This window comes from Pavona decussata, unplaced genomic scaffold, assembly GCF_977016875.1.
Source record: "Pavona decussata unplaced genomic scaffold, jaPavDecu1.1 SCAFFOLD_102, whole genome shotgun sequence".
NCBI classification, from domain to species: Eukaryota; Metazoa; Cnidaria; class Anthozoa; order Scleractinia; family Agariciidae; genus Pavona; species Pavona decussata.
This window is the reverse complement of record NW_028145517.1, coordinates 7,925,083-7,949,833: the sequence shown is the minus strand read 5'-3', so window position 1 is coordinate 7,949,833 and position 24,751 is coordinate 7,925,083. Positions and strand designations below refer to the sequence as shown.

At 39.1% G+C, this 24,751-nt stretch overlaps 4 protein-coding genes across 5 annotated transcripts in view; 1 reads left to right on the top strand and 3 right to left on the bottom strand.

Annotated features, from left to right (window-relative positions):
- LOC146472069 (phospholipid-transporting ATPase IA-like) overlaps nt 1-3,082 on the bottom strand; it is a 32,541-nt gene extending 29,459 nt beyond the window's left edge. Inside the window, exon 1 of one of the 2 annotated variants that reach the window (XM_085120620.1) lies at nt 2,922-3,082. In XM_085120620.1, the coding sequence (XP_084976746.1) occupies nt 2,922-3,015 (94 nt within the window). In that variant the 5' untranslated portion in view covers nt 3,016-3,082. Of the gene's footprint in view, nt 1-2,258; nt 2,444-2,921 lie in introns of those variants that run through there. The other variant, XM_085120621.1, reaches the window with a different exon arrangement.
- Nucleotides 3,083-4,403: 1,321 nt separating this feature from the next.
- Nucleotides 4,404-7,234, bottom strand: LOC146472068 (histone deacetylase complex subunit SAP30L-like). The gene is made up of 4 exons (XM_085120887.1): nt 6,988-7,234; nt 6,757-6,858; nt 6,474-6,572; nt 4,404-5,753 (listed from the first exon to the last, which is right to left on the bottom strand). The coding sequence occupies exons 1-4, from the start codon at nt 7,228-7,230 to the stop codon at nt 5,637-5,639; spliced, it is 561 nt and encodes a 186-aa protein (XP_084977013.1). The 5' UTR covers nt 7,231-7,234; the 3' UTR covers nt 4,404-5,636.
- A 918-nt stretch (nt 7,235-8,152) lies between these two features.
- On the top strand, nt 8,153-9,752 carry LOC146472067 (high mobility group protein B1-like). Its single transcript, XM_085120609.1, has 2 exons — nt 8,153-8,597; nt 9,211-9,752. The coding sequence occupies exons 1-2, from the start codon at nt 8,257-8,259 to the stop codon at nt 9,464-9,466; spliced, it is 597 nt and encodes a 198-aa protein (XP_084976735.1). The 5' UTR covers nt 8,153-8,256; the 3' UTR covers nt 9,467-9,752.
- Nucleotides 9,753-14,468: 4,716 nt separating this feature from the next.
- Nucleotides 14,469-24,705, bottom strand: LOC146472066 (exosome complex component RRP45-like). Its single transcript, XM_085120631.1, has 15 exons — nt 24,608-24,705; nt 24,421-24,515; nt 23,689-23,808; nt 20,529-20,631; nt 20,280-20,377; nt 20,126-20,165; nt 19,797-19,879; nt 19,124-19,256; nt 18,352-18,440; nt 17,375-17,487; nt 16,988-17,027; nt 16,411-16,432; nt 16,108-16,279; nt 15,361-15,448; nt 14,469-15,209 (listed from the first exon to the last, which is right to left on the bottom strand). Exons 1-15 carry the CDS (start codon nt 24,677-24,679, stop codon nt 15,056-15,058), a joined length of 1,422 nt encoding a protein of 473 aa, XP_084976757.1. The 5' UTR covers nt 24,680-24,705; the 3' UTR covers nt 14,469-15,055.
- Between the last annotated feature and the right edge of the window lie 46 nt (nt 24,706-24,751).

Sequence of the window (24,751 nt, the reverse complement as noted above, 5' to 3'; positions counted from 1 at the left end):
GAGGGATAAATTTATTTCAAAATTTTAGGTAAACAGTTTAAACCAACATCTGTTATGAGATCAAAATTATTCACATGTAAAAAGGGCATTTACAGGTTGATTTAGAATTGGTACAACTTTTGCCTACACGTACATCTGCTATATGCGAATTCCTGTTGTGTGCGATGCCATTGTCATGAAAAAATTACATACGACTATGGTCATTCAACACTGCTTGTGCGTATGTCTAGCCGTAGAATTTAAAAATGCATTCCAATATCCTGTGATGTTCATGTGCCATGCACGACAATATTGATAGGTTTCACTTACACAAACAAGAAATATCACAGGCTTTTTGTCAACATGCTGCATACACCAGAATCATACCTAAATCTGCCTTTAGTTAATATGAACAAACTGCAGAGATAACGTTTGATTTGGGGTCAATGAGATAGGTTCTATACAATAAGTTGCAACAAATTGAAAGGATAACCACTTGTTATTTACATGATTTTGATAACAAGGCCAAGAATATGTTACAGCTTAAGTTAGCTATCAGGGACTGGGAAATGCGCTTTTCTCTTATAGCTTAACAGTGGTTTCCATAACACCACAAAACACCCCTAAAAAATTGTGTATCATACTAAAGGTAATTAAACATCCCCTTTTTTTACGAACAAATTAAAAAACTGAATTTTCAGGTCCTAAGCAAAAACTACATTGAAATGAAAATCATTTGAATCAGATGGCCTGGTTTGGACATTTTAAATTAACAGACAAAACTTGGGTCACATGAAATAAAGTTCTGAGACCTGAAGGAAGGCACAAGCAAATTCACAACTGCAAAGAATATTAACAAATACGTAGTCTGCTGCTCAAATATCTGACAGTCACAGTATTACCCCTGAATTGCCACTGGGTGTTTGGTGTTAATGCTCAAACACTTACCCATGAACAATGAACTCATTGCTTAGCATAGCACTCTAACCCCTCAAAATGATATTCAGTAACAGGCAACACTCTACAAGAGTAGCAGGTAGAAAGACCTTAGTCCACAGGGGTCTTAGGGTAAGCTAAATACAAACTAAGTGCCAAATAACAGTCTTTAGGCAGCAAAATGCCCGCTGGCAGTAGATAATTTACAACCCTTAGAGTAAGGAAGAGGTGCAGACCTAGAGATGCCGACTGTCTCTGTGAATATTAATTATTGTGGAGGTAGTAGCTTCAATTTTATATCCATTCAAAGCAATTAGATGTTATTTCTAAATTTCATTTTCTTGCAATTTTTCACTCTTATTCATTCATACATTTTATTAAATTCAAATATCTCTGATGTTTCTAAGGGACCCAGAAAAACAGAGAATGTAGAATATCCATAAAACTAATAAAGTTTGGTTTAAAAAGAAAATCGACAATATTTTATTACAAAACACACTGTTTTATACCAAAGCTTTCAGGAAGCATTTTGTTGCCATTCAGAAATTTATAATCAGAAATTTCATAATTCCTCAGGTTTTCACAGTTTTGATGGTGTTAATACAGCAAGAAGAGACATCCTCAGAAAAAAAAATTAGCAAAAACCACTTGCCACAATTTTTGTTTCACATAATGCCATGCAGGGCATTATTTATATCCAAAACAAACCCCAAGGAAAGAGAAATGCAGTAAAGAGTTCCCACCATTGGCAACGTTTCTGTATGATATATTTCTGTTATTGTTCTCTACAAAAATCACAAAAATTTAGTCACAAGAACTACAGTACTGCGTAAACTTCTAAGTTCCCAGAATAAAATAAAAATATTCAAAGCAGAGTATACAAATGAACAGATCTGTCTTTGACCAAACCAAGCACAGGATCATAGTTTATAATTTCCACCTGTCTCAAACTTGATCAAAGACAAAGCAGTAAGCGTTCATTTCATCCAACATTAATTCACTCAAGTCGGATGCAAAATCAAACATGACGAAATCAAAAATCCACCAAACATTACCCATTATCAATGCGGCGGTTTTTACGGTTGGCAATCAATGCAAATCATTTAGCTTGACCGTAGAATACATTAGATCTTCTACTACCACGAAACCCAACAAAATGATGCTGAAAAGTATCGGGTTGATTTCAAGACGAGGAATCTCAAACAACTACAAAGTACAAAAACGTATAAGAAAGAAACAGATGTCGAGAAATCCTTGCAAATACAATGACAAGCAAAATTAAAATTAAGGGTTTGACAGGGGAGTTTCTAGCCATTTTCGGTTTTAGCGTTCTGTGAACCTACCATTATTTCCATCGGTTTTCGAACCAGTAGCCGTCAATTTGTATCCTTCAGCCATAACTCGACGACCAGATCACTAGTATTTACGGCCAGGATAAAGCTCCCCGAAAGAGCGGAGAATCTCCCCAAACAAAACTCGAAAACATTTGTTTTCACATCAGAACCACCTAAAAGTTTAGCATGACAGAGACGAGCCTGCGCAGTATGGTCAAATTTCAGCTGTTTGTCTCCTTCCGGTTCGGCCCGGAAGAGAAGATCTCTTTTGATCAAATTTTTCATATTAGCATGCAGAACAGCTGTTTATAAGGCTTGTATCGAGATCGGATAAAAGATTCTCTGCTTATGATAATAAGAAAAGAACGCGAGAAGAACAAATACGTGTTAACACCGAAATTGCTTGATAAACACCAGGAAACGTAACACAATCTTTAAAATTTGAAGGCACTGGTAATTCAAATAGTATTTTAAATCCCGATTAGAAATTCACCTTGAAAACATGAACATAACAGCTTCTTAAAGAAATGCGCAGCGTTACACCGTTCATAGAAACGAGAAATTTTCTTAACGCCAGTTAAACAACATGGTGTGATTTGATTTGTTATTTGATAGGAGCATCCGTTCCTGAAAGTGAAAGCCAAATATTAGATGATCATAACTCAGCTCTACCTGTAGTGCTGGTCTCTCCACTTTCCAAGACATCAACAAGCTCTGAGGAACTTCTCTGGTTCACAGCTCTGTAAGATTTTTTCGTTGCTGGCATGTTTTTCGCGAAGTAATCCACATATGTATACTGCTTGCTAGCTTGTTTACAAGGAACCAGTTTAGGCCCAGACCTCTCACCTTCGAGTACACCGGAAACATCTCCCGACTGAGAAGGGTGGGGGCGGGGCCGGGGGATAACAAATGCTCGGGAGGATAATCCTCAAATTTTCCGTATGTATAAACTTTCTCTGCCTATTTTCAATCAAAACATGCAATTCTCAGAAATGATATTGTAACCAAATGGATCGCTGTTTTTCATTGGACTCTTTAAAGCCATAATGTGACCTACTTTTCAATGATAGAACTTCAGAGGGCATGACCAAATGTTTAGCAAAACAACCAGGTAGAACATGAAAAAGCTGCCCTTAAGTTAAAGCTGTAATTTTTCTTATTATTCTCTTTAATTAACCTGTGATGTATATGACGATCCTCTGTAACTAGTTGAAGTGTGAGTTAATAAATATTGTTGTTGTTGTTTCTCCACATTGTTATTGCAGCACCCTTAAGCACCTGTAATGAATAGTTTGACTTGTATAATTATTTTTATGTTGATTTGTTTCACGATAACTTGATTTTTGTATGAATTGTTTTTAAGGTCGTACTGGGAGGAACTGCATCTTCTCAGTTCCTTGGCCTCGAGGAAACTTTTTATAGACTTAGTTTTTCTTTTTAAGCGCATGATGGACCTTTACTACTTGGATCTGTCTAATTATCTTGTGACAGCTGACAGCTCTAAATACAATCTCAGGCATGCTAATTACCTGTTCAAAATTGGATACGCAAGAACCAATGTTTTAAAATTTTCATATTTCTTTAGAGTAGCTTAATCATGGAATAATTTGTCATTACATTTAAGAAAAACTTAAATCCTTTTTACACCTGAAGGATTTTACTACATTCTTTTGATTTCTTCTTTTTCTTTCATTATATTTCTGGTTTAATACCGTACATGTTTTCCACTTGATTATGTACTATGTAACTATGCGCTTATTTTTTTTACTTTAGTAGCTGTTTAATTTTTAGTTAGTGAAGGCTTTAGGTAACCCTTCAGTGAGGGACGTAGCTCATGTTTAGGGTTTTCCTGTCAATACTTGTTCTTTGTATTGCCAAACTATTAAAGTAAAGGGTGTATTAGTGAAAGCTATTCAGCAGTGTAATAAACTAAGAAAACACTAAGTGCAAGGTGCTTGGGGAACACTGATCACCAGCAAAAGTTAGAAGGGAAAGATTTAAGAAAATTTATCTACTGGTAGACATGCTCCAATAATTAGATGCCCCATGCTCATTGAAGGAGTAAAAAATGGCTCAAACAAGCAGAGGCATGTTTATAAATTTGTATAAAATAATGCAATTTACACAATCAAGAAAATCACACCACCAAGAATATTAACTCATTCACCTTTTCCTTTAATCATAATAAATTATTACAACAAGTATAAAGTCATGGTTGAAGATGGTTTCATTTTCATATACAAGGATAACATAGCAATATTAATACCATATACAAGATAGCCAACTCACAGTTGTCCTTTTAAAGGGTTTTTGTTTTCATGATTATAAAATATTTTGTCAACATTTTGCATGCCACACAGTGAAGATCCAATAATTCTTATTCCAACACAAAAGACCAATGCAGAAAGTTATCCCCCTCATAAAAATTTATTTCTCTCTTTTCACTGACCAAAATTACAATACCAGTATTGGTCCTTGCATGGGATTTTCACACTTAACATAACTTATGGTAATGCATAATAAGCAGCACATGTATCTTTTAGATAACAGTATTACTAGGGTATGACTTCAGTCTAAAATTTACAAGACTTACACATTTCATCCTTTTACGATAAATTAAGTACAAGATAAGAACTGAAAAAATTCCGAAAAATGCTGCTCGACAGCACAAGGCAATTCTACATTCTTTACCAATAGAATTACATTGTGCAGTACAGCTCCAGTTCCATTTTAATTTCCATGCTTTAGGATTTCATCTACAGACTCAGAACCACATTATACCTCTAGACGTTTGATGCAAGAAAAAGGCTGACCTAAGAAATCAGAGGCTCTTTTGCAACCCCAGATTCCCCACAAAAGAGATGACTGTGCAAAAACTATAAACAGTTGATCTGTCAGACAGGCAAAAGTAATTACAATACAACGTTCATATTCGAAGATCAATAGCCTAAAAAGAGTGGGAAGAGACAATTATATTTGTCGAACAAACTTCCTCATGTAACGCTATATGAATGCTTGTTTCATGTTTCGTTTAGTTGTAAATGATTTCATTGCAGAGTATAACTATAACACCATAAAAAGGGTTTCTGCAAATGTGGAATAAGTTTTCCTCTTACACCAGAATGAAAGCCTTACCACTATCATGTAAACACAATCTTACTACATTGAAGCAGCCAGAACTCTGTCAGTAATATCCCTAAAAAGTTCAGCATTAAACTGTCAAAAAAAAAAAGAAATCTGTGTTTTACCTACAATATAATATTCTACAAAAAGTATTTACAGACTAAAATATTGTATCACTGTTCCACACTTCGGTGTTTATTGCACAGTGTGCTTAGAGACCAGTCCCTTATCCAGTCAGCAATTGTCAACAAATGTTCATCTGCCTCAGTTGCTATCAGGCTTCTGATCCAGTTTGCTTTTGTGTGTTTTGATCATGTAAATGAAATATGTGACAGTTTCCTTCTCTGGGCATGGAAGCTGCTTGAAGTGTCTTTGGATACTCTAAAGTGGAAATAAAATCTGGCTTATATCTTTGATTTATACATCAGTCAATTCCACTAGTGTCCACCCGCCTTCCCACTCCCCCCTCCCCTTCCCCAAGGCATTAGCCAGGCATATTTCAAATTTGTCTATCCCAGGGGTTGGGCACTAATCTACCCCTAAGTATTTGACGGGCACTCTTGGAATAGACTGATGCATTATGAAATCAAAAAAGAGAGCAGACTATAAAATTACATTATTTTATTCCTTACATTATTCCACACTTTTTTTTACTACTCAGCTTACTGCAATTAACTTTGAAAAGGAACTAAAAAGTTTGAATAAATAATAAAACTTTTCAAAATTTGTGAACAACCGGACTACCGGTCTTACCACTGTTTCCCCAACCCCTCTCACTTGAGACCTTAAACCCACCCACCCCCTCCCCCTCCGGCAAGAAAAATAATAACGTGTTGCCCTAACTGATTTGGAAAGAACTGAATCTTCCAGATTTTAGCAATTTCTCGACGATGACTCAAGTGCGTTTTCTGGGTCAAACCCAAACGTTTACATTCGAGACTTCCAGATGAAATGATGCTGCCGACAATACTTGCTTATAGATCCTTCTGTACCGGTCTGTTACTAGAAATTTGAGTGAATAATTTTGAACGCAAACGTACAGAATTATATAGCTGAAACTAAAATTATCGCAAAGCAAACAGTTGCACGTAATATTCATACCTCAACAAGCTGCGATTTATTTAATCCAGGCCTAGTTTGTAGCTTATAATGTCGTTTATATCGTCGAAGAGTGTTTACTTGTAGCTGGCAGAAATCGACCTGCGAGTACAAACAGAACCCGTCAAAGATTAGAATTTCCACGAGCAAGTAGGCATATAAGCTTAAGTATACACGTTTAAACTTGAACTTTACGTCTCAACAGAAAATTGAGAAAATCGAACAAATAACATAAATTTTTGGAAAAGTTCTTGAAAACAAGAAAATGAAGAAAACATTCCCTTACCTCCGACATTTCGGTTTCGTCATCCGAATCTTTGCGTTTTCTCTTGCTGCGAACACTTTGAATCATATTTTTGTGATGTTCACAAATGTAGATGTGCCTGGCCTGAAATGAAACCATATTAAACACATCCACTTTAAAAATCTCAGCGTTTAAAGCTATTAAAAGTAAAGATTTAAGAGGAAACGTTGTCATATGTGAAAGGATTCATGCGAAGAAATTGACTTCTCTCACATTCACATCCAGTGACAACTTCAGTTTTCTCTGAGAAACTGTCTTTTGAATTCGCTTCGAATAGCTTGCATTTCCAGCAGGTCGTTTACAACGTTCGCTATCTTCTACAAGGCAGCAAATCTGCCCAACAGTAGAACTCTGCTCCTCCTGTTCGCTGCGATATCCGTTCATTATTCGCTTCCCGGTACACACACGCTCGCCGCCGATCTTGAAAATCGCTCCTTTCCTGTTTGTTGTACACATGTGTATGACGTCAAGTCACGTGGCCGAACAATTGAGCCGCCTGAGAGCCTTCCACTCGTCACGCAATATCAGAACAACTCGTAATCCAAAAGTTCTTAGGTGCTTTATAATTATGAAAAACAAAAAAGTTACAATATAAAAATACTTTTTTCAGTCAGTGACACTGGTATATATCCGAGTTCTCTCATAACTTTCCGATCTTATTACATGAAAAAACTAGTACAAGAAATTTCGTCTTTTGGGGTATACACTCACTTCGACCATCCCCATTATTGACCGCTGAGTCTCCCTTGTGAAAGCAGGTCTATTAATTTTGGTCGATTTAAAAAAGGCTGCCAAAGCAAACATGATTTTTAGTTAGATCGTGAACTTACAGTATATGAAATTCGTCGAAAACTCTGTTTTTCTTTGTCCGCTTTGCCAGTGGACTTTTACACGAGTCATTGATTACCATGTAAAATAAGTCAACCCAGTCGATAATTTCTCCGACTTCATTTTGTTCATTTTTCAAGAAACTGTCTAAAAATGAAAAATGAACGAAATTCCCTTGTAAATCAGGGAGGGGTCCGCGAGGTTGGTGCAAAATACCACAGGGCGCAGAGGAGTCAAATTTGATGTAAATTCCGGCCAAATTTCCTGGAAAATTGCAGCGCAAATAGATTTTGTTAATTAAAATGTGTTCTAATCGACAAAATCGGTTTGCTTCGCAATTTTCCAGGGAATTTAGCCGGAATTTACATCAAACTTGACTCCTCTGCGCCCTGTGGAAACACCGGTTTCCTCTCACACGTAAGCGACCTGCCATTCAGCAGCAGTTTGACAGGCCACATTTGCAACGCAGTGGCGGGAATAATTCTGATAATTGACCAATCATAAACGTTCTACAGCTTGGCAAGGGGCGCAAGCTGGGCGCAAGTGGTGAAGCTTTGTATCGCTGAATCGCTTCATTCATTTCAGTTGCTTCAGTTGAGATTCACTGGCAGAGACTAGAGATATACTCCGAAAGAGGGCTACAAAGTGAACGATATGCCGAAGAGCAGCAAAGACCCCAACAAACCCAAGGGAAAGCGTAACCCGTATAGCATATTCCTCCAGCATGAAAGAGAAGCAATGAAGAACTCAGAAGTTGATTCAAGTACAAACACCGAAGGCTCATCTTCGTTTCTCGATTTCTCGAAAGCATGTGCAGAGAAATGGAAGACGCTTAGCGAAGAAGAAAAGCAACCTTACAAGGAGGCGGCCGAGAAGGACAAGGAACGGTACGAAAATGAAATGGCAAACTATACGCCACCGAAAACCGAGGCTAGTGGAAGGAAGACTCGAAGGGCAAAAAAGCCCAAAGACAAGAATCGACCTAAGGGAGCTAAGTAAGTAGACATGTTGTCTTGACTTTGACTGCTAACAGTCTGCGAGTCCGTAAGCTTACATTTAGGCCGAGGGAATGGTCTGGTAGAGGCGTTCTTCTAAACTATAAGATACTTTAGCTGCAGTAAGGCCACTGATGGCACGAAATGGTTTCGGCCAAGTAGTGAAGTAGGCTTCTTACCTTTTTCTGCATAGTCCATGGGCACTAAAGTTTGTAGTGGAATCAGACCTCGTTCTTTTTTACTTGCTTCTCGTGAACAAAATCACATAATTTGACCTTTTTGACATTCTCGAGTTTATATTTTGCTCACAAACTGTCGAGCAGCAAGTGGTACTGCTGGCCGAGCAAGGAAAGTACAAGGAAAATAAGCTTATAAGCTTTAGCTTTCAATCGGTTTAGTGCATGACATTTTTCCAATCCATTTGTGCGTAAACTTGCTAGACTTTTCTGCAGGTTGAGCCAAGGAATAATTTGTCGGGGAGCTAAAAAGTCTGAGCGAGAAATTCTCTAGAACTGAAAAGCGAGGACTTTCAAAAAGTCCAGCTTATCGCGCGCTCGTTTCAGGCTGCTCCTCTCGTAATCTTATTTCGTTCTTTCCTTTTCTATGATTGCAGAAATCCTTTCATGTGCTTCAGCGAAGCAAAACGCACAAGCTTGAAAGAAAAGCATCCAGAAGCCCCCACTAAAGAGATTGCCAAGATGTTAGGAGAAATGTGGAGAAATATGAGCGATCAAGACAAGGAACCTTACTTGCAAATGGCGCAACGAGACAAGGAAAGATTTGAGGAAGAAATGAGTGCTTTTATGAAGGGCGATTATGTTGTTCCTGGCACAAGCATGCCAGCAGACATGATTGAAGCCGAAGAATAGTTATTGATAGACTGCTTTATAACAAAAGACAAATGTTGCTGTCTTTGGGTTCCATTTTAAATCTTTTAACGTGAATTCGTGCCAGGAATATAAACTTATAAAGTTGTTTTATATTTACGCCTGCGGAACGAGTGTTATCAGTATTTTTTGTGTTTCACAGGCCAGTACGGACAATTGTGTTAAAATTTGTCCTCTAGATCTCTATTTTAGCATTGAAATCCTTTGCAGATAAAAGTGTACTTTTTTAAGCCTAATTAAAATTGCCTCAAGTTTGGTTTTAAGAAAACTGTTTATCGGCTTTGTTGATTTCCATTGGCTGGTTTTATGGAACACCAAGTTCCAGTCATATTTCAAAGAAGAAGCGATCATTTTCGTTCTACCCGGCCACTGTTTTTCGAACATGGATATTAGCTTAGATACTGTACGGCAGGGGAGTTATCAAACATTTGTTTGGCCATGACGTAGTAGGCAGAAAAATAAATCGACGGCTCCTATTAACATTTACACACAACATCCGAAATTGAGTGACCACTAGAATATCGAGTCTAAAATTATCAGCATTTACCCTGCAGGAATTGTACTTTTATACCAAGACTGGTTTTGGACGAAAGCTGAGAGAAACACAGCTGAGCGTATGGCTCACTAAAGCCTTCAGATGTAGTTTTGAATTTCCTGCCATGCAATTCACTACCCTCGAGTCCAAATTGACTCCGTTCCTTTCAAAAGACAGTTTCTGCTGTGAAGAAACTTTAACTTGGCTGAATAAATATTTTCATGCAGCTTCATGTCTCCCGCAAAATGAACGGGAACTCCTTCTAATTTATCAGCTGCCAGATAATTGTTTCGCTCTTGATGTTCCACTGTTCAATGCAGTCTAGTCTGGGCTGCAGTGAGCGCCATCCTCGCTCAATACCGCCGGACTATCGCATTTAAGTTTCTTTTCTTTCGTTTTACCACCTTTGCTTGAGCAGCACAATCGTGACAGCGCTGAACATTTCCTTCCATTGTTATTCGCCTTGCCTTCTGCATTTTCAGACTTTTCTTTCTTGTTTTGTTCTATATCTAAATCGCCTGGTTTGAGGGTCTTCACCGGAGTTGACTGGCTGCCACTGCATCCAGCATTAAAACAGTTTGACATTTCACCTTTTCTCTTCCTAGATCGCTCTGTTTCTGATAATTTAAACCGGCATAGTCTATTCCGAATTACCACTGCAAGTTAGCTTGTCATCCATTTATCAGTTTATGACGTAGGTTAATTTGACACGTGCGAGCTAAATCATTGACAACGCTGTAAAGCGCGCACGTTTTATTTGCTCAAATTGTGTCCTCTTTTGTCGCTAGGATACGTCAGTGAGAAGCCAAACACGCATAAAAGAGTATACGAAAATTGCCTTCGATGCATGGATCAGTTCGAGCTTCTAGCAATTCTACAGCAAGGTCACGTGTTTGCTCTTTCTCGAATATACCTGAGGAAAATAGAACTGCTCGTAAGCTGACTATACACTGACTATAGAAGAAATAAAAAAATAAGCTGGAGGCCGTGAGGAAACACCTACTTTAGAAACAAACACATGCATGAGGAAAATGAGGATCATTCATCGCTTTCCGTGTCGCCTCGATTTGCGTCGTAATCTCCTGTTGAATAGCTACAGATCACCTTACCGCATTGAGCTTGTTACTGAAAGAATTGTCTGGAGTTATCTGTAGTTAAACTTTAAAAAGTTTTCGTGCTCGGGGCGTTATTTTCTCTGAGGTTAAGTTGGACCCTGGGAAGATTCGAGTCTTTCATTCGTTCAAGGGAAGATGGCTACGCAGTATTCCGTAGCATACTACGCGTAGCCTTGCTCAAATGGCAGTGAGTCGTTCAGCAGCAATTTGGTGAAGGTAATTGTTTGACTACGCTTTCTGTAGCAGCTTCCTAAGGGGAGGATGGCAGATCAGACGCAGGGTTACCCCCAGCATTTTGTTAGGTCTCCGGAGCGGTTCGCTGTTGTGGGTAGAGAGAGACAGAACACGGCACTGCACATAACGATAATGCCTCCAGCCTCCCTCCCCCCTTCCTCTGACACTCCGACGCGCCAACTTCTATACAATCGCACATGCGCATTCACCAGTGAGCAGGTACCGGTAGTTTCAGTTGAAACATCTATCGTTGCAAAAAATCATGATTAACGCAGAGTCGACTGAGCTAATACAGCTAACCTTGAAAGGATATAAAAGACTTCTACTCACTGTGTTAGTTTAGGAAAGTGTACATGTCACAAAACGGTGTGTACTACTGGCAGAACTACCCAACGACCCTTTTAGAGAAAATTAATCGTATGTTACACTAAACACTAGCTGAGTGTCCCTACATCAATCGTGGTTGCTATTTAACGTTCCTGGGAAAAAATACCCGCTCTCCACTGCTAGCAAGCAAGACTTTTAAGAAATGAAAATCCCAGCCAGCCGTAAGTGTGATGTCTGTCACTGAACCAGCCAGCAAACAAGTCAACTTGTAGATATGCAGTATTTCCTGAGACTTAACTTGTTTTTATATCTTTGTGTCATCGGCAAACATGGCAACATGGCTCGTCAGGACCGAATCGGGCAAGTTACCGTATTTTCTCGATTAAACGCCCGCGCCGTTTATTTTAAATTTAGCCAGCTGAACCCGGCGTTTAATTAGGGCTCGGCGTTTATTAACGGAGTGCAATTTTCTGTCATTTTTTCAGGTTGATTTTTTATTACCCATCCCCTTGTCCAGCCGCCACATCCCTGAGTCTTCTCCGGATTATTATTAGAAACTCTGGAGAGATCCTCGCGATTTTGAAGAAAGTGAGCACTACAACACGAGAAAGAACTGCGTCAGTTATGACAATGTGAACGCGAACATAGCTATGTTTAATTTTGTTCTACAGCATTCATCATTGTTATATTACTCCGGTACTATTCCGTGAAAATCATCACATGTCTAAAATTAACAAATTAAAGTAGCATATCGTACTAGCAGTGCTATTCCATACAGTATATTAACTTGTAAGCTCGACCGCAAATAATTTAAGAAACGTTGGGGCCTCGATCAAACACCCCCGGTGTTTATTTAAAAATACCACTTTTTTACCCGGCGTTTATACGAAGCCGGCGTTTAATCAAGAAAACACGGTATTTCATAGATGAGAAATAACATCGGCCAAAAATGGAGCCCTGAGGTACTCCGGAGCTGGCATGAAGAGGATCAGAGGTTTCACCCAGCACTGCTACACGTTGGTAGTGACCCATCAGGTAAGAGCTAAACCACTGCAAGAAGCTGCCTCCAAATCCGAAAAACGTTTGTAGCAGGGAGGAACAACGTTAGCTTCCTTCCAGTTCTGCGGGAAAGAACCAGTGCTTAATGACTTTTTAAACAGCTTACAAAGAGATGGTCCCGCACGCTCGTGATTACAAGGTCAACAAGTATGTTGTTGCCACGAGTGGGTCTTTAATTGAGTTGTGCATGTCAAGAGGTGGTCGTGAAGGGTTTCAATAAAGGCTAGTTCGTTAACACCCAATGCGCTGTCGATGAATGGAGTCCCAGAGGATGTCTGGCAAGTTAAAATCACCCGAAATTACCATATTGTCGAACTGGTCAAAAACTTCATGCAGAAAATTATTTAATACATCCATCCAACTTGGGTCTTCATTGGGTGGCCTATAGCAAAACCAGAATAAAATTCTTTGACTAGTAAGCGTAGTAATTTCGGCAAAAATGATCTCAAGCTGTGTGTTGCACCTCGACTTCCGATTCAGGTTTAAATTCTTTGACAACTTTGAAGGAGGTTGTTTTGATTGGGATAAGAACTCCACCACCACCTCGATCAGACCAATCTCTCCTAAATACTGTAAAGCCAGGATGCAATATTTCAGAGTTGCTGATAGTCTGGTTCTACCATGTCTCATTGACGCATATAACGTCAGAGTTTTCGGCGTACACCAGGTCCTGGAAGCGATGGAGTTTACACACCGATTGCCAGTTTGTTGTGCTGTCTTTGTGATAACTTTTTAAGCTTCTGGCATTCATCACGCTACAACTGATCTTACCAGCTGTCGCGGCAGAAACCGTTCCAGGGTTAGGATTGATGTCACCAGAAATTAAGAGGCCAAAGGAAGCATCTGAGTTGTTGTACAAACGTGGCACATTTTTATTACATGGCACAGTAATAAGTGTTGACTCAATAGCCAAAAATAGAAAAATAGCAACGGCTTTCACAGAGCTCTTCGAGTGACGACCTGATTCCCTTAACAATGTCAACAATCCATCAAAGGAGCAATCTTTTTTGGGAAAACGGCAATAAAAATTGTAAGAATGTACCTCCAAGACTACGGGTCGTTTGTCCATAAGTCAAACGTTATTATATCGTTTTAGCCCGTGCGCATGCTCAAACCTCAAAACGTACCACATGGAAGACAAAATGACTACATTGTCATATATATACATGGCTGAATCTTAGTTTAAGTCAGTAAGGTGGAACTGAGGTGCCAACGAAAGGGATCTGTCTTATATGGTCTAGGGGCCGACTTTTCTCTCCCTCACTGTCTTGTCGGGGACAAGTTATCGGAACGCATCGCGGAACCATCTCCAGCTGACATAAGCGAACTGCGGGCCGAAATCTCGTGGTGCATCGTGATGGTACAACGCTCCGGCAAAGTGTCCAGAGGTACCGCTGTCGACTGTATTTTTCTCTCTTTTTCATTCACTTTGATATTAAGGCTGGCAAGTCGCCCGAAGACATCATAGAGAAAGAAGCGTTTCGTACATGTCCCTTGTCATGCCCTTGTCAAATTGTCGATGGGTATTGTGTACTATTCATAGCCTTTAAGCCAATTCTGCACACAAAACACGTTCCGTTGAAAATATAACATTTCCTGGCGCGCTACTTGCCTTCAAATTTCATTGGTAAAGACGGTGAGGGAGCGAAAAGTCAAATACGATTTTTTACGAGCCTGACAGGGGTCCTGACTGGCAGGAAAAACAAACGAGACATTTGTTACCCAGCCAGAACCAGCGTTTTATTAAAAAAATCTTAGAAAACTAGATATTTAGAAACGTTCCAACCAGTTAACCGTCTAATGTATTCAGTTCCCAGCCATCTCTACTCCAGCCTGCAGAGCGGGTTTTTAGTCGAGCGGCCTCATCAGGTACTCCTGGTCTAGTAAGGCTAGCCTAATTCCGAATCCGCTGAAGTTCACTGCAGTTTTTTTTCTACCTGATTTTTTTTAAAAAGAGGTTTAATGCTTTGTATGCAATGGTTTGCAAGATCTTGCTTTGTATCTGCAAAAGCACGGCGTGAAAATTGGGATATTTCATCTTCTGTAGCCTGCGAGAGCGGCAGTACGCAGCTCTTACTAGATGCTCAAGATTGGTTCGTAGCTTTCTGCCTTTTGTCGGTTCTTTTTCGCAGGTAAGGAGTCTTCTCCGTAGGCTACGTGTTCTGATGCACCTGTTAAGTTTCCTGCAGGATAGCCATACGCTACCGATTAATTAAGAAATACTCGTTGTCGCTGAGATTTTGTACAGTCATGAGTGAGACCAAATTTATTTAGAAAGTATTTAAATACTGGTGATAAAAACTATGAGTTGGCTGAAGGAGGTCTCTTTTTAGGTTTGTTTTTTCTTTTCCTCCTTCTGTTCTCAGTGTTCTTTGTGTTGCCGTCTTTTGATTCATTACCAGCTTTTAGTGCTACGCTGAGATCCATAGCGCCTGGAGAACTTGTAGGCTTGGAACTAAAAAAATAAAAGAGCAGATTGATAGAAAAATTTTACTTCAATGCTTGTAAAACCCCTGGCAAACTTCTTCTTATCTTCCTTCACAACCACCACCCTCCCCACCCTCCGAAAAAGATAGCAATTACATGATGTGCAATACCAGTCGTACCTGCTTTGAAATCCAGTGCTCTTATCTGCAGTCAATATTACAACTTCCTCTTCCTCGCTGCTGTCACTTTTCACCATGCAGTGCACAACTGAAAGAAGATGAACAACATGAAAAAGAGCTTGATTTGGTCCAACATTTTGGGAGAGGGAAACGTGAAAGATTTCGAAGTGATTTCTCATCTTGGACTAAGCAGAATATTTCCCAATGAAATGCAACCTATGCCTCACTTTGAAGGCGAAGTATTTGTCAAAGTGATCAACGTTAGTTATCTAAGTCAACAACACAATAACAGAGAATGATACCAGATGAGGGAAGGGGGGGGGGGGGTAGGGAGTGGTTGATTACCGTATCATTTTCAACTGGTTCCCACCCCTCCTTGGTAGCTCCTGCCTTTAGATACTTTCATTGTCAATCCACATTGGAAGGGGACCAGGGGACCTTCTAAACATCCTGCTTCTCAAACCATTTCCCACTGGTTCCTGTCACTTCCTTGGTAGGTGTTGCTTCTGAAAATCCCCAGGGGAAGGGTGTGTGTGTGTGGCAGTTGGGGGGGGGGGGGGAGGTGGGGGCATTGTTGGTTGTTGCTTCCTGTTCTCTCATAAATAACGTTTTATCTCAGTTCATGCCCCCTTTAACCTGGGGTTTTCATCTGCACATTATCCTCCATCAGGCAGCAGGTCCAATGTGCCCAGATATGTGCTATTCACTTTTAAGCAGAGGAAAAAGAATTTGGAAATGGTGCATTACCTTGGTTTCTATTCTTCTGTTGTGAACTCTGTTCTACAGGATCAGGTGTTCTTTTCCGCACATCAGTTATTTCAATTTCATCATTTTCCTCCATCTCTTCATCATCATCGTCATCATCTATGACAGTCCACGAGTTGTCCCCTCCCTCCCCTATCTGTGCTGTCCCTGGTCCCTGAATGTAACAAAACAGATCCAGCCTCAATGCACTTTAACCACACTGGGGTCACTTGACTCTTAATACATAGCATCAAGTGACTAGAATAGCAATCATTCAGAGGGTTTATTACCACAAATAAAACTTACCTTCAACTCAGCCTCCCAGGGGCTTAAAGGGGCATTTAGTTAAGGAAATGAAAATCAATGTATTTACATATCTTGCCAATAACTTTACTTTTCGGAGAAATTAAATTTCATGACTACCTGCAAGGATATAGAATATCAATAATATTGTTAAAAAAAAAAAAAGTAAAGTAAACAAGGGGAATGCTTGTGCATTTTCTCTAGCGGGACTTATGATAAAGTTCTTGACAATAAACAAGATCAAATTGGAATTTGGGAATGTTGATTTATGAGGGAAAAACCCTACCCAAGGCTATACATAATATATGTAATAAAATTACAACTACATGTATACTGAGTAGAAGACATAAGACTCCACCTAGACACTTCAATAAAAATATTGAAATGCAGGTGTTTTCAATAAAATAATATTGAGCTTCCTGAAATCAGTGAATTACTGCTACTCTGAGCATGCTGCATTGCATGAAGTTTTGATCCAGCACTGACACTAAACAATGGTAAGGGAGGAAATGAAATGCTAGGCTTGACAATCCTACAATGACAAAGCCTTTGAAAATGAAAGGAAGTTTGTAAAGGATACATATCATCCACTGGCATTGATGATAAGTCGACAGATTGTTCTGCAAAACAAAATAAGGTATTCCCTTAGGATACATTACTTGAACAATTCAAATAATAATTATTTGTCCCCTATTTTTTTCTATATCCATTCTTAACAGCCATTGTATTTTATTTTTTCTGGTCAAAGGTGCAAAGTAAAGTGTGTGTCTTTGAATGAAACTGGTTGAGGTCACACTTTTTTTGCTGGGGGAATGTTATATATAGTTAAAGACAATGGCAATAGAAGATCTAGACCACTGGTTATTATGAAATCAATATGGGGTTTACTTGGATCCAGGGTATGAACGTGTTCTTTAAGAAAATATCTATAACCCTCCAATTGAAGGATCCAGTTGATGTTTTGCACCTGTTGCCTTTTCCACTGCTTCTGTGATGTCCACATCTGATTCATCAGCTGATGTTACAGTGATAATTGATGGTTTTGTATCTGATTCTATTAATCCTGTCTTCCCAACAGCTCTAGTTAAAAAGAAAAAACATTTGTACAAATTGTCAAATTTATTAATTAACCCTTTAAGCTCCATTTTCAACTTGTATATTCTCCTCACTGTCCTCCATATATTTCTTATGCTACTAGTTGGGAGATTTGTCTAAGATCAACGAATTTAATCTTTGGTGATTATTTCCTATATTAATCTCCTGACGTTAATCAAGTAGTGAGATTGTAAGGAGAAATTAGATGTTGGTCATAGAAAAGTAAATGACAAACAACACTGATTGCAATTGGATGGTTTGGTAATATTATTGTATCAGGCTGAGTCAACATGCATTCACAACATTTCAATTGAAGGGGAGGGGCAAACATGACCTACAGGACTTTTTTGATTGCTTTGCGTAGTTTTGACTCTGATTTGCCGAATTTTTTACATGTGGCTGTTGTACCATTTAGGGAACATTGCCTCAAGACCTGCTTGTTTTTCTGCAGTTCACTTGGAGTAAGAACCCTTGATTATAAGTAAGATTTCCATTTTTATCAAAGAACTAAGGGCAAACAACAAACCTCGGGTGAATCTGAGCTAAAGTGATCTAGGAAGCACTATAGGTGTCAGTTATGTCCTGAAGCCCTTCTACCGTTTAGCCACTAATAAGTTATCTAATAATAATTATTTATATACCATTTTCCCGGTTGCACCTTTGAGCCAGTAAGGTATGAGCAGCCAAGTGAATTGAGTCCTGAGAAGGACTGTTGTTGGTGAAAGTGACTGTAATTTGTCGGCAACTTGGTTGAAAGTCATCATCAGAGTCAAGTCTTTAGTGACTTATCAACTTGACTGCTGGATTCAAATGATTTTCAATTGAACCTTTAGCTATCTAGTATTGTACCTTTGCTTCGAGTCCTCTGCAAGTGCTTCTTGTATCAGGGCAACAATTTCAGCAACCTTAACTGATGCAATCTTGGAACACCTGATGATCTACAACACACAAAAGAAAGTAGTGTGAACACTCAAATGAAAGCTACTGAGCCGTACTTTCCTGTGGTGCTGTTTATTATGCTGTACAAGCGAAGGTGGTTCTAACTTTTCACTCTGTGAATCAAATCCTAAAGTGTGACCATTCAAATGAAAGCTACTGAGCAGTACTTTCCTGTGGTGCTATTTATTGTACTGTACAAGGTGGGTCTAACTTTTGAGTCTGTGAATTAGATCCTAAAGTGTGACCATTCAAATGAAAGCTACTGAGCAGTACTTTCCTGTGGTGCTATTTATTGTACCGTACAAGGTGGGTCTAACTTTTGAGTCTGCGAATTAGATCCTAAAGTGTGACCATTCAAATGAAAGCTACTGAGCAGTTCTTTCCTGTGGTGCTGTTTATTATAATGTACAAGGTGTACTAACTTCTTAGTCCATGTATAAAATCCTCAGGAGTTGGTATTCAAAGCAAGAACACTTGGCAGTATTCTCCTGTGATACTGTCTATTATGTTTACTTGGATGAAATCATAAAGTGTGACTATTCATTAAAGTAAAAGCTATTTTGTGGGATTTTCATGTGGTGCTGATTGTTCTCAATACTTTGCAAAAATGAACTTTTTGAAGTTAAGCAAGGCATGAGAAATTAAGTTGATCCTCAAAATGTTTTTTTGTAAGTAGTTAGACCTGATCTGATTCTAGTGACACTCCGCCACCCATCACTGCTCCGCAGATCTCACGATGAATGTTCATTGCCATGGTCATCCTTCCATTCATTACAATTTCCTCTTTTTCTGTTGGATCTACAAGTAATAGCTGTCTGCAAAAATAAGAAAAACTGTGTAAGTTCTTAAAAGATTTTGTCTGTAAATATTTTTTCATTAATTACATGTAACTATGAAATTGTTATCTTCTACATTTTTATGCCTTACAATGGTCTCCTGAAACCTGGAAACATATTTTTTTGTGTTTTGTTTTTGTTTTTGTTTTTGTGTATATTATACACTGGAATTGTGGATGAGGTCATATGGCCTAGGGAGGGGAGGGAGGGGGGCATACTCATATATCTAAGTGACTGGGAGGTGCAAATGAAGCTAGGGCAAAAACTGGACCTCACCTCCTCCTCCTCCCCCTCCCCCCCCCCCCCCAAAAAAAAAAAAAAAAGTCCATTGGCCCAGAATGCAACCAGGGGAAGTCCAATTGCCTTAGAGTTTAGCTCTAGTGTGGAGAGATGGGAGAGAGAAGAAAAGGTTAAGGGGGAGGGGGTGGGGGTCAAAAGAAGAATCCCAGTACAAGCACCTGCAAGATGGAACTTGGGCAACATCAAGTATCACATTGATACATAAGGAATTTGACTTACCCTTCATCAAAAAAACCAAACGTTATACAGACTGGCATGTGAAGTATACTCAAAGGAACTGGGTCACGGTCGTCTGGGGAATGCTGGTAAAGGCAAAAGGTACATATGCTATAGGTAAATATGTATCTAATTTTTTTTTGGTTTGAAAACTTTTAAAACCAGTTTAATCGTTATATTCCTTTTTCTCAGAATCATGACATAATGTGAAACAAAGAAAATGAAAAATCAATCTAATAAAAAAAATTTTAAAACGAAAACAAACTTAAATTACATTAACCCATATCTTGTTATTTATTAACAAGCAAATTATCTTGGAAATATTCACTTACAATCGTGACTTCTTCACCAAGGACAGACACATCTGGTCGCCTGAAAATAACAAAAAGAAATTAACAAAACTTTGAGAAAAAAAAAAACCCAGCTTATTTCTATTAGTGAGATTTATGAAATAAATGATGCTCTGAACTCTAACATGAAAGATACCTGAAGTGAGCTAAAGCTGTGATTGCAGCAATACTTGCACAATCTGCAATATTCCCTCCATTATCCAAAACATGCAGATCAACTTTCACTGCCCAGACCTAATAAAGAAATGAGACAAACAAATATTTTCCAGTGCTATTAGACTAGACTCAAGTAATGATTAATGAATTATTGTTCAGAAAATAATCATGAAACAACTGTAAAAGGTAACTCTAAAACCTAAGATTAAATTATTTGCATCTGACAAACCTTTTCTCCAGCAACAATACATAAAGACTCCACATCTATAGCTCGGGATTCGACATAAAACCTCTCCATGAATCGGTTCAACTCAACACTAAATTCCGTTGATCTGAAGAGTAAGAAGAGACAAATCCAGATTTACATCATTTACTTATTAATTGATATGAACCTAGTTTAACGGCCTAGCTTCCATGAGCCTCCTGTAGCTCAGTGATAGAACATCTGAACTAGTAATTGGAAGGTCTTAGGTTCGACTCCTGATAGGAGCAGTCGGATTTTCTTTTCCGACTATGCCTACATGTATGTCACTCACTCAATAATACATTCTCAGGAGGATGTTATTCACAATGGTGAAATAACCTCCTGAGTGGTCAGATTTCATTTAATACTCTTATCATCTTTATTTCAAATGATATTCTTCATTAAGCCATGCAATTCATTAAATTCAATCTGCACTTTTCAATAAGGTTTGAACATGAGCAGCTTTGAGCAGGAAAAAAAATTCCACCCAGGGGTCCTCTTAATATTGTACGCGATGTGTCATCGCATGCCTGGAAATGTAACATGAAACAGCCACAGTGTATTGTAGTCACGCAGTTTCATCTTGCGTTTTCGAGACAAACTCGTGGCTTGCGACGCGCAGTGTTTTCCGGAGCGGTATTGTATGATATATTTTCCACGGTCAACTGCCGATTTTGCTATTGGTTTGCCTTCGTTTTCATAACGTTTCCCAGCCCAGACTGTCACAAAGGAATGGAATTTTTTGTATTTATCGACAATTGCGGCGGGCAGCAATTTAATTTATTGAATAACAGCAGACCACTTCCTCTGCTCGAGGATTGACCTTTACACATGCATATTCGACTTGGTAAGTTGTATCTAGCATAAAGCCGAGGAAAATAGTTCTTGGGTCATTCGTTTTTATTTTTTCCACCTGAGAATTGAATGCGATGCTCAGATAAATCGACGCCAGCTTCGATAAAATAATGTACTTCTGAAATTGAGTTGTATTAGTGTGAATTGACCCAGCTTTCTCTGTCTTTGAATTTGGCTAACAAATTTCCTCTCAGCATTTAACGCAAGTATCATAGGATTGAAATCTCGAATAGCAACGTATACCTTTAGGAATTATAACGATATTTTTGAAGGATGTACCTCTTCAGACCATTGCCGCGAGTCGAAGTCTTGTTGAATCTTTGTTATTATGGCGGGAAACTGATCGAGGTTGGGAAACTCGCGCGTATTCGTCATGGATTCACGATCGTATAAAAGCAAAGAAAAGAATTGGTGAGTAGTGAAATTTGTAAATAGGCTATATCAATTTTAGGATTCTGTTTTTTGAACTTATTGTATTGCATAGCTTGGCTCTTAGTCATTTATTTACTGCACTGTTTTTATCTACCGCGCGCCACATTAATTCAACCATCACCGCGCGATATTAATCCTGTTCTGCTTTACTTGGGTAGTCAGTTTTTATTGAACTGTTGTTATCTGTCGAGCAGACTGCTTTACTTGGGTAGACAGTTCTTCCCAGAACTGTTGTTATCTGTCGAGCAAACTGCTTTACTTGGGTAGTCACTTCTTTATTAAGCTGTTGTTATCTGTCGAGCAGAACATTAACCGGCTAACCACGCGCTATGAACACCAACTTAGGTTCTGCTTTAGCTTATCGAGCAGAATGCTCTGCTTCCACTAATTAATATCGCAATACCCAATTCTGCTCTACTTGGGTAGTCAGCTTTCTTTTCAGTGAGCTGTTGTTATCTGTCGGGCAGGATATTGATCTAGCTTACTGTAATATTCTGCTTTGTAATATTTTGCTTCTGCGTTGCGCATAGCTGCTCTGTCGAGTACAAATGTAGTATACAGTAACACTGCTTTGTAGTCCCAATTCTTTATAACTCTTTATGAGAGGAATACCAACCTCGCACTCCAGTTTATCAACTATTCCTTTTTTCTTCCATTTTAGGGACGTCCAAATGCAACTCGCGGAGGCGATCACTTGCTTTGTATCATCAATGTACAATTGTATCACTTTTCTTTCTTTTTTCTTTTGTGGAAAAAAGACTCCGAATTAATGTGATTACAACGTTCACAAAAACAGTGTCTAGCGCGGCTTGTGCTACAATAAATATCGTTACATTTTGTGCAGTAAATAAACGTCCCAAACTCTGTTCCGCGATTCTACTGCTTTTGGCAGGAATTGTTTGCGTTTGTTCTTTGATTCGATGTTCTTTTAAAATGCTAAATCGCCCAGTTGCCTATTTTGAGTGGTTCATATTATATTAAGTCTGTGCCCTGGAGTTACTATTCAAGCAAAAGAACCATGTCTTACAAAAAGTGTAAGAACCTTCGTTACTGGTTACCGTTCGCGTGGATAAAACGAAAGCATTCCTCGTGCGTTCGATCTGCACAAACCACGATGTCTGGGATTTTGTTTCTCTCTGCGTGACTGCTGGAACTCCGCACGTGTGAAAAAAGACCATTCCGACCATGAATTATAACACGCAAAGGTGCAAAACGGTTTCTCTTGTTGCAGTTAATGATAAGCCATTGGTGATTTCAACTCACCGTAAGCTCATTAGCATACATTTTTTTCTTCACCTAAGCTCATCATGCCAACCAATAGTTGCATTTTACAGTCAGGGCTGTTTATCACATATTTGGTGAAAACTAACAGACACCATGATAATAAAGTAGCCTCCCAAAGCAGAAGCAAACAAAATCTACTCATTAAACAACTTTGACAATAATATCAGATGAGTATGCTCCTTTGAGTCTGCTGAATTTCCCGACACTATTGGCTGCGATAATAATATTGAGTACAGCACTTAAATAAAGTGATTTTTATTTTTTATAACAAAACACTACTGTTAATTGCTTTTAGAAATTCAGAGTCGCCATGTTCTGGGGTGAGGGTGAGGGTGAGTACCCAAGAAAGTTTTATATGCCCTAAGGTCCAAACCCTTTCCTTTTGAAATGATAGTTTTTCCTAGCCTTTTCCATACTTCAGTTTATGATATCGCTACCTATTTATATACCTCCAACCTGAAAAAGGTACCCCTGTTGGGTGGGGCCTTCCTGGATAGCTATAGTCCATTATAGAGAGTACCACCCTCCCCCCGGGTCATGTTAATGAAAGGTGCAGTGTGCACACCAGGCTTACCTTCCTGCTTCAAATGCCGGTGATGCCATGGGAGAGAGTTCCACATTGACAAACAGCTGCCCCTCAGTGGGTCGGTTGGGCTTGGGCTCAACCACTTCACATGACACTTGTCCTAACACCCTGCCCAATTTAGTAAAAGGAAAGTTTTACTCTTCTGTTCCTGCTATGCTGGGAAGGAAACTATATAAACGTTGCAACAATTGCAATTGCAATATTTATATATGTTTTTGTATAATTACATAGCATGCGCAAATTTCTCAAGCCACCCTAGAAAAATGATGTCAAAATCCTCAACCCGCCAGTATGCATTCCGTGTATGCTCCACGCCAAAGATACGCAGAGCCAAGCCAAGCAGCTGCTGAAGTGCCTTCATCAGGAAAATGTTATGCCGACTGCCTGTATTCCTACACTTGGAGATAAATCCTGGATATTTTTGGACAAAAACGTTTGTTTGAATGGTGGAAGTTTTCAAAAGCCAAGGTAATTATTTTTCATGCCAACACCTATGAGGTAATCCAAAGCCAGGCATTACCTTTGTCTTACGCCACTTTACGCCGAAGACCACGATCGTGCACCAATACGCCGAGTGACCTGGAAACCTACATAAACAGCCTGGTTATCCTGTGGTGCTTTAACAGCATGAGTGAGGCCTGAACCAAGAGTTATATTAGAATGTGAAAGCACTATTGGGGATTACAGCTCAGTGCAGTGTATAAAGTCGTTTTCTTGTACCTTGTTCGCCCGAGTTGCACCTCACAGTGCCCTCTGTCTACACCGAAAGAAATCCGGAGTTTCCTGTAGTCGTACGTTTCTCGTCCATCTAAACGCTGTATTCAAAGCGAAATGCAAAGGAGATTTTCCTTAGATTCATACTTTCAACGAAAAAGGTGTAAGAAATAAAGGATATTTTGTTCACTACCTTTCTGGATCGTATTCCTTGAAGAAGAAAATCTTTCTCGCACGAGGACAGAGGAACGCTTCCTGACTTCATACTCACGGGGTTGTTTTTAGTCAGGCGTTCCTGGAACTCTGGCAAAAGCTGGCACTAATCTAACAGCTGCTG

Excerpts from the sequence above, each read along its gene's own strand:
- LOC146472066 (XM_085120631.1), bottom strand. The coding sequence starts at position 24,679 with ATGAAGTCAGGAAGCGTTCCTCTGTCCTCGTGCGAGAAAGATTTTCTT. Across the intron at positions 16,280-16,410 it reads CCTGGGAGGCTGAGTTGAAG|GGACCAGGGACAGCACAGAT; the intron begins GTAAGTTTTATT and ends TGTTACATTCAG. Across the intron at positions 15,449-16,107 it reads ACAGAAGAATAGAAACCAAG|TTGTGCACTGCATGGTGAAA; the intron begins GTAATGCACCAT and ends ATCTTCTTTCAG.
- LOC146472068 (XM_085120887.1), bottom strand. The coding sequence starts at position 7,230 with ATGTGTACAACAAACAGGAAAGGAGCGATTTTCAAGATCGGCGGCGAG. Across the intron at positions 6,573-6,756 it reads ACGAAACCGAAATGTCGGAG|GTCGATTTCTGCCAGCTACA; the intron begins GTAAGGGAATGT and ends TTGTACTCGCAG. Across the intron at positions 5,754-6,473 it reads ATAAATCGCAGCTTGTTGAG|AGTATCCAAAGACACTTCAA; the intron begins GTATGAATATTA and ends TTTCCACTTTAG.
- LOC146472067 (XM_085120609.1), top strand. The coding sequence starts at position 8,257 with ATGCCGAAGAGCAGCAAAGACCCCAACAAACCCAAGGGAAAGCGTAAC. Across the intron at positions 8,598-9,210 it reads AATCGACCTAAGGGAGCTAA|AAATCCTTTCATGTGCTTCA; the intron begins GTAAGTAGACAT and ends CTATGATTGCAG.